At 44.0% G+C, this 14,325-nt stretch overlaps 1 protein-coding gene across 1 annotated transcript in view; it reads right to left on the minus strand.

Annotated features, from left to right (window-relative positions):
* The window catches only part of LOC147101464 (26S proteasome non-ATPase regulatory subunit 11), an 82,393-nt gene that overhangs the window by 34,455 nt on the left and 33,613 nt on the right, over positions 1-14,325 (minus strand). The window contains exons 3-4 of the mRNA XM_085966603.1: positions 12,048-12,172; positions 10,420-10,491 (exon numbers count right to left, since the gene is read on the minus strand). Of these exons, the coding sequence (XP_085822729.1) occupies positions 10,420-10,491; positions 12,048-12,172 (197 nt within the window). The remainder of the gene's footprint in view (positions 1-10,419; positions 10,492-12,047; positions 12,173-14,325) is intronic.

The raw sequence follows: 14,325 nt of genomic DNA on the forward strand, positions 1-14,325 counted from the left end.
ACCTCACAGCGCTGGCGAAGCTCATGTGATGTCAGTCAGCAATGGAACACAGACACACTGGCACCGGCCAATTCTTAAAGGGGAGTTCTGACGAATGGTCATCGACCTGAAACGTTAACTCTGTTTCTCTCTTCACAGATGCTGCTTGACCTGCTGAGTTTCTCCAGCATTTTCTGTTTTTATCTTAAAGGAGAGGGTTGATCTTGGTCTCCATCCACATCCTGCTCATTGCAGCCTTGAATCTCGGCCTGGAGAGACCTGTACATCAAATCTGCTGGAAAGAACAATGGAGAGACCCAGGGAAAGAGCTCAGAGTGCAGCCCCCATAGTCTCTTCTAAATCGATACAAGGGCAAATCAAAATGAACCTGCAAAGTGCTGCTCAGTACCCAAAACTCCTTCACACAGTGTTGAATCTCTCCAGAAGTCTCTCTCTCTCTCTCTCTCTGAATGCGTGGTGCAAAAATGTCACCGACAAAAAAAGGCAGGAAGCGGTCGCCTTTAAATAGCGCTCCCCTTGTCCCTTCCTGACAGCATAACGCTCCCCTCAACCTGTCGTTGCTAGCGGCAGGCAGTAAGGCAGGGGGTGCTACTCAATATCTGGTCCGGGGCGCTAACGGGGCATTGCGCACTTGACTGACGTCACAATCTGCCGGTGCAAGAGATCGTGGCGGTAGTGTTTAGCGCCGCCGCAAAATGTCTAGTTAATTTCGCGAGCGGCGCAAACATCGCTGTGCCCGGGCGCTAGTTACTTTGCGCCCATTAGCGCCCTCTTAAGGCGCTAACGGGAGGCGCAAACAACTGAATTTTTCCCCCTTTAAGTTTTGCAAACAAAGAATATCCGATCCATTTAGCAAAATACATGGATTTTGTCTGCAGTGGCTTATATATTTTTAACTGACTATTAACTGTGAAAGTAACCAAAATTTAAGTGAATGCTAGTTTCCTATACAAGATATATATATGACTCTGTTTGTCACAAGGTCCTATGGAGAAGGATTGCATTCGAATCGAGTGCCTCCTTTAAAATAATTAATGGGTAGATATCTACCAATGGCAACTTCTCTGCAGAGTTTTAGAAGTATTTTTTTTGCTACAGGAAGTAATAATGCCTGGTTTGTTTAAAGATGTTGGCTTCTGTTCTATACCCATGAGCTCCTGTCGAGGATAAACCCTAGGTGCAAACTGTAGTGTATGTACCCTGTACCACCTTAAGAGGATACCTTAAGGTGATGGACTACTTTTTGATGGCTCCTGTACATTGTAGTACCGGTGGTGACCACACCGGTATATAAACCCTGTGGAGCAAAGTGTATTCCAGTTCAGCCCTGACCCTCAATTACTAAAGACCTGTTTAATTATTTCTGTAGTCTGTGTCCAGTTATTCAGCATAACTACATTTGGAAACACAGACTCAACAGTGGCGACGAGTCTGATCTTACCTAGCGGCAGTTGCATCAAAGGAAGCTTCGCCTCTGAAACGGGCGTCGATCAAGGACATCCACCCTCAACATCCTGCTGGGCACTGCATAGCACGGGAGGAAATCGGGAATCTGGGTTGGTTTCTGGCCACGAAGTCAAACATCAGTGAACATCCCTTCGACGACAGCGGCGGGTAAGCCCGATCGAGCGGCACGGGGGGGAAGTCGGCCGAGTTGTCAGTAAGAGAAGGGGAGGGAAACGACGAAAAGGGTGGAGAACACGACCGCAGCCGGACTGCAATCGGGGCAGAGACGCGCAGCAGCCAGAAAAGCGTTTATGTCCACAAGGACTGCGGGAGCGGCGGGGAACAAGAGCAGCAGCGTAGGGGAAAATAAAGGACCGCTGGGAGGCGAGAACGGCAACAGCGCGGTAATCGCCATTTTGAGTCGGCGGGGGAAGAAGACAAGCGCGGGAAAAGCCGCCAAGCGCGGGAAGCCGCCATTTTGAAATTAAAAAAAAATAAAATAAAATAATCATATCCGAAGGAAAGGAAACTCAACAAGGATGCCAAAAACGGGTAACATCACTGCTTTTGATAGCGATGTGGAAGATTGGGCCACTTATGTGGAACGCGTCGAAGTTTACTGTACAACGAATGAGGTACCGGAGGATAAGAAAGCACTAACCCTATTAAACTCGATGGGTGCGAAGACGTACGGGTTATTAAGGAACCTTGTAACACCAGATAAACCGGTAGGAAAGAGTTTCGCGGATATTGTTACTATCCTGCAAGAGCATTTAAACCCCACGCCGCTGCTGATAGCGGAACGATTTAAATTCTACAAAAGAATTCAACTTAAAGAGGAAAGCAACGCTGAATTCTTAATCGAACTGCGCAAGTTATCAAAGTACTGTCAGTTCGGTACAGGACTAGCAGACACACTGAGAGATAAGTTTGTGTGTGGGCTCCTAAGGGAAGGAACCCAGAAGCGACTGCTAGAGGAAAAGGATCTTACGCTGGACAAAGCTTTCAGCATCGCACGAGGCAGCAGCACGAGGCGCTGCAGAGATACAGCAAAGGCCATTGGAATTCAGCACCAATGAAATGGCATTGGGCGCAGTAAAGTGCTATCGTTGCGGAAGGACAACGCATGACCAGAACCAGTGCTGGTTCAAAGATAAAGAACGCAGGCAATGTGGCAAACTTGGTCACATAGCGAGAGTATGCCGGTCAGGAAAGAAGACCAGCAGCAAAAAGTCGCCGCAGGAGAAGTACAAAAAAGTACACAAGGTGATAGAGAACAGTTCGGATGAACAGAAGATGGATTCAGACTCCAGCAGTAAGGAACTGGGTTGTCTAAAAATACATAATGTGGGTAACACAGCAGACCACCAAACTATCTGGGTCATGCTTCGGATAGCAGGAGTCCAAGTGAAGATGGAATTGGACACTGGATCGGCATTGACGGTCATGAATAAGCAAGATTACAAAAGGTTATTCTCGCACATTCCCCTGAGGGATACGGAGATTGTATTGAAAACATACACGGGGCATAGTATACCCCATCGGAAAGATAAAAGTAAATGTGGTCTACAATGGTAAAGAAAGTCAGGAAATGGACTTGTATGTGTTACCTGATGGAGGTCCGCCACTACTGGGACGGGAATGGATCCGGAGAATAAATGTGGACTGGCATTCCATACAAGCACTGACTGTAGATTCCTGTAAAGAGGACGACGTCAAACCTAAACGACTGTCCAAAATATTGGACGATGCTAAGGAGGTGTTCCAACAGGGACTGGGAACACTGAAAGGAATTACGGCAAACATCAAGGTTGAAGAACATGCAAACCCAAAATTTTTCAAAGCCAGACCGGTACCTTATGCGATACGACCTGCTGTGGAAGCAGAGCTGGAAGGGCTAAAACATTCAGGAGTACTGTCAAAGGTGGACTGGAGCGAATGGGCCACACCCATTGTTCCTGTCATGAAGCGTTCGTTGAGCAACAAGCCGGGGGAACCTGGGAAGGTTCGCATCTGTGGCGATTTCAAGATCACTGTTAATCCTGTTCTTCACACGGTGCAATATCCGCTTCCGCGGATTGAAGATATCTTCGCTTCGCTGTCTGGCGGGAAACACTTCACCAAGATAGACCTGGCGCAGGCGTACCTACAGATGGAAGTTGATGAAGCGTCACGCCAGTATCTCACGATCAACACACATAAGGGCTTATATCGGTATAATAGACTGGTTTTTGGAGTGGCATCGGCTCCAGCGATTTGGCAAAGGGCCATGGAGCAGGTATTGCAGGGAATTCCAGGCACACAATGCTACCTGGACAACATTCTGATTACAGGAGATGATGATAAGGATCACCTCGCGAATTTGGAGCAGGTGCTCACCAGATTGAAAGAATATGGGCTCAGAGTTAATCGCCAGAAATGTGAGTTCTTTCAAAAGCGAATCTCGTACTGCGGCCATGTCATTGACCAGGAGGGGCTCCTTAAGTCACCTGACAAGATCGAAGCTGTTGTGAAAGCTCCCGCTCCGGAAAATGTATCCCAGTTGAGGTCGTTCCTTGGGTTGGTTAACTATTACCACAAGTTTCTTCCAAATTTATCCACGGTGTTACACCCGCTGAACACTCTTTTGCAAATGGGAATACCATGGAAGTGGAGCGATGATTGTAAGCGGGCTTTTCAAAAAAAGCAAGGCACTGATCACCTCTAAGGAAGTGTTGGCTCACTTTAACCCAACGCTGCCTATTCGCTTAGCTTGTGATGCTTCTCCATATGGTATCGGGGCAGTGCTCTCACATAAGTTTCCAAATGGCTTGGAAAGGCCAGTCGCGTTCGCATCCAGATCATTGACCTCCGCAGAGCGCAACTATGCTCAGATAGATAGGGAGGCTCTCAGCCTCGTGTGGGGAGTTAAGAAATTTAACCATTACCTGCAAGGCCAAAAGTTTACGCTGCTGACAGATCACCAGCCGTTGGTTTCCATTTTTAACCCTAAGAAGGGTGTTCCGGTTATGACGGCGCAGAGGCTTCAGAGATAGTCCCTTTTCCTAGGGGCACATCAATATGATATCGAATTCAAAGGTACAAAGCAACATGGTAATGCTGATGGGCTGTCGCGCCTGCCACGCCTGCCACTACCTACAGCGGAAGAGGCACCGGCAGTTGACCCTGTCGAGATATTTCACTCGACCATCATCGAATGCTTACGAGTCACCAATGCGGGTATTGAGAGAGAGACCCGAAACGACCCGACACTGTCTCGGGTCTACGATTTGACAGTGAAGGGATGGCCAGCACATGGCGACCCACTGTTACCAGCATTCTCAGCCAGACGAGAACAACTGTCCGTCTGTCAAGGAACATTGATGTATGGAACAAGGGTGATTATTCCTCCTAAATTAAGGGAGAGAGTTCTGAAGGAATTGCATGAAGGTCATCTGGGGGGAGTCAAGATGAAAAGCCTTGCTAGGGCTTATGTGTGGTGGCCAGGTATCGACCAACAAATAGAGGATCTGACTAAAAGCTGCTCAGGGTGCCAAAAAGTTCAAAACGCACCTCCAATTGCACCGCTGCATCCGTGGGAATGGCCTTCAACCCCATGGCAACGTGTGCATATCGACTTTGCAGGTCCATTCATGGATTCCATGTTTTTGATAGCAGTAGACGCACATTCTAAATGGCCAGAAGTGATTAAGATGTCGACCACTACCTCTGAAAAGACGATCGCAGTTCTAAGAACCATATTTGCAAGGAATGGGTTGCCGGAACAAATATGTTCAGACAACGGACCACAGTTCGTGTCAGAAGAATTCCAGAAATTCATGAACAAGAATGGGGTGAAACACTATACATCTGCCCCATATCATCCGGCTACAAATGGGTTGGCCGAGAGATTTGTACAAACGTTCAAAAAGGCGATAAAGGCCATGAGCGAAGACCATATTCCACTACAACACAAGGTGGACAATTTCCTGATGGCATATCGAAACGCCACGCATGCAGTGACAAATCAAAGCCCTGCCATAATGTTCTATAACAGGAGGTTGCGGTCCCGGTTGGATTTGTTAAAACCCAATGTGCGTAGGGAAGTCGAAATCAAGCAATTCCAGCACGTAAATAACAAGGCCACTCGGAGTTTCGAAATAGGACAACCAGTGTTGGCCAGGGACTATAGGAATGATAAATGGCAATCCGGAACAATTCGTGCCCGACAAGGACCCTTGATGTACACGGTAGACGTTGGAGAGAACGTAATACGACGTCATGCTGACCAACTTGTGGAATCGAGAACAAGGGTCGACCCCATGTCTACGGCAGAGACACCAGTTGAAGAAGTTATTGAGCCTGTAGCATCTACCTCAGACTCGAACGTACATGATGATGTTCAATCCATAGGAGATCAAATGGATGAGTCACCCCAGCAACGAGAACCAGAGACCCCTGAAAGGCGTTATCCGGCCCAGATCAGGAGGCCTCCTCAGAGACTGAATCTTTGAACAGTTTTGTGTGAAAGTTGTATATATGTTATCCATGTAATGTTTAAATTGGGGTGTACACTGTTAAGCTAAAAGGGGAGGAATTGTAGTGTATGTAACCTGTACCACCTTAAGAGGATACCTTAAGGTGATGGACTACTTTTTGATGGCTCCTGTACATTGTAGTACCGGTGGTGACCACACCGGTATATAAACCCTGTGGAGCAAAGTGTATTCCAGTTCAGCCCTGACCCTCAATTACTAAAGACCTGTTTAATTATTTCTGTAGTCTGTGTCCAGTTATTCAGCATAACTACATTTGGAAACAGAGACTCAACACAAACAAAAAAATATTTGCAATGTATACACAATTTGTTTCCTCAGATGGGTGTCTGACACACAAGGAAATACATCATGCTGCTCAACAGTCTTCATACCAAACAACTGACAAAATCAACATAAGTGGATTATGTTTGCCCGATACGCAATGCACACTATCTACCTACTGGACACATACACTTACCTGAACCCAAAGAACTTGCATGCAGGTTGGCAAAGCCAAACCTTAGCGACCCAATCACGGGTACTGCTGGAGTTGAACCATGCAGTTCAACAGCACAGAATGCTAGTAAGATTCCAGCTGCTCAGATTCCGGCTGCTCTTCCACCCTACCCGATTTAGCATTACCTTGCAGCATTATGCAGGGCGGAGCGGGAATAACTCTAGCTCCAATGACAAGTTTCGCCAATGAGTTAGGCTGCCTGGCCAATCCACAATCCCCCTGGAGCACTATGGACCTGTGCGATTCAAGTATCGGATTATCAAGTCTGCCAGGGAGGATCAACCTGGCTCCAATCTCCCATATGTCAGCTTGGCCGCAAAAGAGACAGAACTTAGCTCACTACCGGCCCCTTCCTAGCTGGCCACTAGACAACCAACATACGAGTTTCAGCCATCGCTAATCAGACAGTGGGCCAGAAATGAGTGGAACACATACGCTTGATACTGTCCCTTATGATGCCATCCAACACGTTGATGCAGATGTTAAATAGGATGGTGGTGGTGGACCGGCTTGTAAGTATATTCAGCGAGTCTGCCAACTGCCCATGGGATCTTGGAGCTGAAGTGCACATCCTGGATAAAATCCAAGACTCAGCAATGTGCTTCCAACTTCTGCATGAGGATGGTATGAGCACTAGGTTGAAAATCTTTAAGATGCATGAAAGCACTATAAGTGGGTTCCTCTGAGCCTTACATCATTCAAATCTCATTCAAAGCTACAACCAATAACCATGGCAATTAAATTCTATTCCCTTTTCATTATACCCCAGGTTTCTAATACATTTGACATACATCCTAGAAAAGGAAGGAGAAAGAAGATGGTGATGCACTTACATTGCAATTAGTAAGATCCCTCAGTAATTTAGAATCTCCCTTCTTGTGAATAGAAATCACAATTGCACGGAGGGAGTACATACCTCAAACTGAATCCAATTCCCCAGCCTCAAATGGGCTGCTTCGAGATGAGTCAGCGATTCTTAGTACTTATCTCTAAGACCATTACCTATAGTCGAGAGCAGCTTTTAGACATTTACCGTATCATTCATGTTTGCACCTCATCTTTAACGGGGTATAGAGTCCACTCAATCAAAATAGTTGATTAAGTCCTATCTGCACATTACACTCCATGGCTTTTTCAACATCAAAGCAGATGCCTGCCTACTGAGTCAAGCACCAACAAGGTTCAATGTTTTCTCCAGATCCAGAGAACACTTCTGTGTGCTTGAACAGCATCAGACTTGGAACTCATTAAGAACCCAGAGGAAACTTTTGACCACGATTGACAAATGTCTTTAGGCAACGGAAATTTAGGATAATTTTTGTGCTATCGTGACCTTTTGCAGAGGAACACAATGGCCCAGTAATTCCTGTCGGGGGCTTGCCGCGCGTGCAAGCCCCCGATGTGCGCTCACCCTGCGCGCCAACATCTGAAATCTGGCCCGCAGTGGATTTCCTGTCAGTGGCCAGGTTCTGATCCCGGCGCGCTGTGCTAACCTGACCCAGTGGCGTAGTTAGTGCAATGTGCCGGCTGGGGTCAGGTGAGCACTGTTCAGCCAATCAGGGGAGGGGAAACTTCATTCATAAGTTTGATAGTAAAGACTGTCAAACTCATGAAAAGTACTGCACCCCAAAACACTACTTAAACTTTAAATAAAAATTTAAAAAGCATCCCAATAATTAAATTAACTATGAATAACTTTAAAAAACTATTTTAAACAATTAATCAAATTTTTGAAAAAAATAAATTTTTTAAAAATAGGGTCTAAAACTAAACTTACCTTACTGTAGATTCTTTAAAAATAATAAACCTGTGGGAAAAAAAAATTCTAAATTGTACTAAAAGACCACTTACCTGTAAAACTAAGTACTTACGTCTGCTTTTTCCACGCGTAAAAACCGGAGGCCTTTACACATGCGCAAATCTGTAAAAATACAGGAAATCCAAGTCGCACGCGCTGCCCGATACCGCGCATGCGTTCAGCCTCTTAACCCCTTGGGTCAGAGGACAGGAAATGCCGGTTTTCAGCGCATGCGCTGTGCATGCTGAAAACCGACAATTCCTCCTGGCACACGCGTGAGTACCCCGTCCTTACTCACGCGTTGTGACAGGAATTACTGGGCCAATGAGCTAATCCCGCACTGTGCTCCTAATCACCCCTGCAGCTTCATGATGTGCCAAATCATTTACTTTCAAAGCAGTTCTTAACTGTCTAAAGAGGCTTCAAATACCATTTTAAAAGACCCCATGCTTCCACACAACAGCACTTCTTCCCTTTGCAGTTATCTTAAAAGGACTTAGCAGATGTGCAGCTAGCAGGCGTGCAGTTAGCAGGCTCTAGCTTCAGTTGTTTAAAGATTTAACTCTCAAACAAGAAATCACTGACCAAATCATCTGCCATCAACCCCCCCAAATCAGCAGTCACAAAGACGAGTGCCAGATTTCCTGGTCACCAATTTCCTTTGTGCAATTGAGTGTATAGTCTCACTGCCCTGGGATTGCACCAAAATAATGCCACATTTTTGAACTTTACAACAATCACATAGCAGTGCACATTGCAGTTCAGTTAAAAACCTAGGCTTAGTGCTATTAATAGTAGTGGTCTATACAGTAAAGGAGGAATTCTCTTGACTGCCTAGTGCCATAGAATGTTCGCACACTAATGTGCTGCATCAGAGTGCTAAGTATGCGAGTTTTCATCTGCAACTTCCCACATAGCATACTCACAATATCAGATTTGAGGGTATCTTCAGCGTTGCCCACACTATATAGATAAACTTTAAATCACATTAAAATTCAGGAAAATGTTCAACTATAAATGCATCTCAAACTTCTTGAAAATTAATTCTCCACCCCACTTTTCAAATCTGTCCAGGCTACACAATTTCCCTGGCTGACATCTCACAAATTTTTACCATTCTACGTCACAACTCCAACATGCTGCGCCAATAAATCACAACATGCTTAAAAAAGTTCTCCTGGTATTCCTGCAACTCAATAAGCTTTACAATTAGCCCCACAACAAGAACTATCAATAGGCCAATGATACAAAGTTCCCTCCCCTGAGGTGATTCAATTTAATTCTTGAATTACAAATCGTAAATTTCAAGTCAGTGACTATGGATTAAAAGTACAGATGCTGTGCACAGCCTTTAATTTTCTTTGAACTACCATTTCTGGAAGACAAGTTAACAATTTTTTGTAATTTCAGGTGTTCATTCGCAAGGTGCAGAAGAAGCAGCCCCATTTTAGCAATAATGAGTCACACCACCTTGTGTATTAGTCTAAACAAAGTTCCACAGTAGAAGTAAAACTATTAGCAGTCAAGAACATTTTGCCCCTCCCCGTTCAACTCCCTTGCTGAGAACAGTGGGCTGGTGTCATGCTCACAGGCTTCTGCTTATGCAGCAGTGGAACTAGCTTCTAGCTAGAAAGAACATAAGCACTGTGTCAATGTTAGCTCATTGCCCTCACCACCGTGGGAAAGCAAGCCACCTCATGCGAGCAATACCTAGAAAGGTCCCGAATATCAGAAATTCGTATTCTAGTAGTCTCATTGATTGATTCCCCTGAATGTCAAAAAATAAATATTGGGAGATTCCCCCAAATGATACAAGGAATCAAAATTATATGATTTCATAAAACATTGTTTAAAAAAAATTAAAGCTGACATGTTAAATATGAAAAATAAGTCAAAATCTAAACATTCTTCGCTGCTCCAAAAAGCATGACTTTTGGTAACTGGCTTGATAAATTTATTTTAAAAAAAGAAAAAAAATGAAAATACTTATAGAACACACTACAACATTTCACCCTACAAATACTGGCATTTATTAAGTTGGAATTTTGGAAGAAAAAAATTGGTTTAGAAACTTCATCTGAACTCTTGGATTAAATTGGATATTATTTAGTATTACCTCCCAAATAACGTCAGAAACATACCTCCAAAGCCTGGCGTAGGAACGTCCTTTTCTCAGATTTCGCCCACTCAATGCATTCTAAACATAATTCAACCTGTAAAAGCCACATCTTAGTTAATTCCACAACAGCCGAGCACAAAGGAAAGTGAGCTAAATAATCTGATGCGAGGGCACAGTACTTTCTAAAAATTATACACAAAAAAGCATCTAACAATGGCCCGGAATTTGTGGTCTGGATCACGGCAAACTGGCAGCATTTGCCGTCAATCCGCCTTTGAAACTGACTGCAACTTCGGGATTTGGCGCACATGCAGGCGGAAATCTTGAAGTTGCGGTCCGTCATTCGCTGCTCCTCCACAGACTGCACTGCAATCAGTGTAATCACTCAGATTAGGGAAACCGACAAAATCGTTGGTTCTGCCGCAGTAATTACGCTGTTAAATACCCTACTAAAAGTTAGACCCAAAGGGATTAGGTGTAACTGGGGTTTTAACAACGTACTGACTGCTAAACAAAGGTGATGGCTTGGAAAAACTCATTTAAATTTTGTGCAGTCAAATTTATCCATTTTAATAAAAATTAAATTTAAGAAACTTTAAAATAAAATTTTTACAATTTTCTTTTTAAAAGTTTGTTCATCTATTTCAGGTTTGCCTTTTCCCCGTGCGAGAGCCCCAATCATTGTTTTGCTCCTCTCTAACATTATTAAAAAGGAAGAGCTTACTTCCTTGCTCGCTGTGAGAGAATCCTGCGTTTTGATTGGCTGCTTAGACAGCTTGTCGACGTCACAGCAGCTCACACTAGGCAATCCTCACTAAACTCCATTGATTTGAACTACACGTCGGAAAACCCAACCTTCGACACATAAATCGCGAGATCTTTGTGCGAAGCTTACTTTGGGACCAGCGGCGAACGCCTTTGCTTTGCCGCTATACCGCAAATTCCGGGCCAATGTCTTAATTTAATCCACAGGCCCACCTTTTGCAGTCTCCGGATGTGCCAAAGAACTCCACAAACAAGGAAGTAACGTAGGGAAAGGCGGCAGCCAATTTGCGTACAGCAAGGTCCCACAAACAGCAATGAAATTGATGATCAGATAATCTGCTTTAGTGATGTTAGTTGAGGGATAAATATCGGCCAGGCACTGGAGAAACCCATCGCTTTTCTTTGAAAAGTGCCACAGGATTTTTTGCGACCACTTGAGAGGGTAATGGGGCCTCGGTTTAATATCTCATCTGAAAGATGGCACCACGCAGTGCAGCATACCCTCAGCACTACACAGAAGTGTCAGCCTAGAACATGTGCTCAATTGTCTGGATTGGGGCTATCACTGTGCCAAGGCGGACACATTTTATTAGGTGGCTTGTCACCGTACTTGATAGCTGCTCGTCACCGTACAATAATTACCAGCTGGAAGGATGGATGGTCTGGGCCATCAACTTCACCCCCATCAACGCAAGTCCAAGCTGCTGGTAGGATTCACTGAATTAGGGGTATGCATGAAGTTTTTAGTCATGACATTAATCCTGCATTATTTAGGTCTCCAGGGAAGTCAATTCTATGTAATCAAAACTATGCTTCCATTTGTTTGTGGGTTAAAACTAGTAAATCAGCATTGTGCAGCTATAATTCAGCACTGTTAGCTCTTACCTCTTGACCAGTTGCTGCCTCCATATCTAGGAACAAGTCGAGCAGAGACCGAACCAACCGAGCAGCCTTAGCTTTACTGATGGAATTCAGGAAGGGTCTGACGTACTTCAGCAGCCCCCCCAGCTCTTTGGAGAGGAAAGACAGATTTCAGATATTCAGAGTTGCATTACATACAAAACAAAAATCAGAACCCTCAATTTTCTTTGGCCATAAAAGGGAAACCACTGCGTGGTATTTTAGCAGGTACCATTTCAGCATTCTCTCTATACTACAGATGTTTGCAGGCTTGGAAACCAAGAAGCATTCAAAGCATTTTCCCCACTTACTTTTAGTTAATTAGAACTTGGTGATCACTTTCGCAATGAGTGCCCACAAACTCTGGGAAATGCACCTCCTTAGACAAGGCTTGTGTCAACTGGCTACTACTGCTCAAATCTCAATTACTGGAGTAACTCGAAGAGAAAAGGTGAAGCAAAGAAATAAAGTCTGTGCTCTCGTGAAAGAGCAGCAACAATTATCAATGTCTCCTCAGCAGTATGTGAATACGTTCATGGAAGAACATACAAAATACGTTGCTAAGTTTCAGAGCTATCTTGATACGTAACTGGTTCTTGGGTTTGCCAAAAAAATTGCATTTCAGGGGCAAGGTTAAAAGCACCAGTTCCTACAAATTTGAAAGACAGGAGCTTTGTGCTTCCATGAGTATACATTGGAGAGACACAGTGGGATGCAAATGTATATCCAAGTGTCAAGTGAGTCACGGCCAATGCATTGAATGGGACGGAGTGTATCCCAGCTTGGAATTATATTTACATTTATGCCCCATTTAATTTAAACAACTAGGGGTAAACTTAAAAACGGGAACTAAACTGATGAAGAGACTATGGAGTAGTTTTGCTTCACAATGGCATCCATTCTCAACTGTGATATTTCACATGAAATAGGAAAATTATTTCTTGGAGATGACATTTTGTTTGGTATAAAATGATCAAGAACACAAGCTTACAGAACACAATCCCAAGACACCGATAAACAACCTGAAATACATCGCAATAAAATTGAATGCGACTTATTTAGCCACTGTAAACCAGTGACCCTATAGAGGATTTACTATCAGCCCTACAGTTCCACAAAGTGCTTTAAGGTGGCGCTGCTGAGACCAATGGCTTCTACAAGTTTCACACTGCCAGATGCTGTATTTTGCCACAACAGGCACAATTAAACCACAAATACAAGTTTAGTACTGAAGATATAAGCAACAATTAAAAATCTCTAACATAGTACAGTTTTAAGGGGGTGCAGAACAGAGAAACCTGGGGGTGTAAGTACACAAATCTCTGAAGGTGGCAGGACAAGCTGTTAAAAAAAAAGTACGGTATCCATGGCTTTATAAACATAATAGGCATAGAGTACAAAGGAAGGAAGTTATGTTAAACCTGTATAAATCACTGGTTAGGCCCCAGCCGAAGTAGTTTGTCCAATTCTGGGTGCCACACTTTAGGAAGGATGTCAAGACCTTAGAAAGGGTGCAGAGATTTACTGGAATGGTACCAGGGATACGGGACCTCAGTTACATGGAGAGACTAGAGAAGCTGGGCTCATTCTCCTTAAAGCAGAGAAGGTTAAGTGAAGATTTAATAATGGCGTTCAAAATCATGAAGCATTTTCATAGAGTAAACAAGGAGCAACTGCTTCCAGTGGTGGAAGGGTGGATAACCAGGAGACAGATTTACGGTAATTGACCAAAGAACCAGGAGAACTATTTATTTATTATTTTTAAATGCAGCGAGTTACGATGATCTGGAATGCACTGCCTGAAAGGGTGGTGGAAGCAGATTCAATAATAACTTTCAAAAGAAAATTGGAGAAATACTTGAAGGCACAATGGGCCGAATGGCCTCCTTCCATGAAAATTATTTAATGTCCAGATACTGTCTGAAGAGAAACATTGTTTTAAAAAGAGGAAAACAAGTTCAAGTCCTACACTCGTTGACTTACTCTTCCTAATGCTGCCAGAAATCATTTGAGAGTTAACACTCAGAACAGGATACACTCCAGGAGGGGACCACTGGAAAACATCTGCTCCAAGACTGCCTTTGATCAGCAATTTGAAAACATAAAACAGGAAAGGATCACCAGGGGTCTGATATTTCCTTTCTAGTATCCGGCAATTCAGCATAATACCTTTTAATGCAACACATCCATAAACAGGAAACACAATGCTCTTGCTAGAAACAAGTTTTTGTAGTCTGGCCTCACATGTACTCAATACTAGTTG

Source organism: Somniosus microcephalus, chromosome 24, assembly GCF_052327205.1.
Source record: "Somniosus microcephalus isolate GS21.2 chromosome 24, FLI_Smic_1.0, whole genome shotgun sequence".
Taxonomy (NCBI): domain Eukaryota; kingdom Metazoa; phylum Chordata; class Chondrichthyes; order Squaliformes; family Somniosidae; genus Somniosus; species Somniosus microcephalus.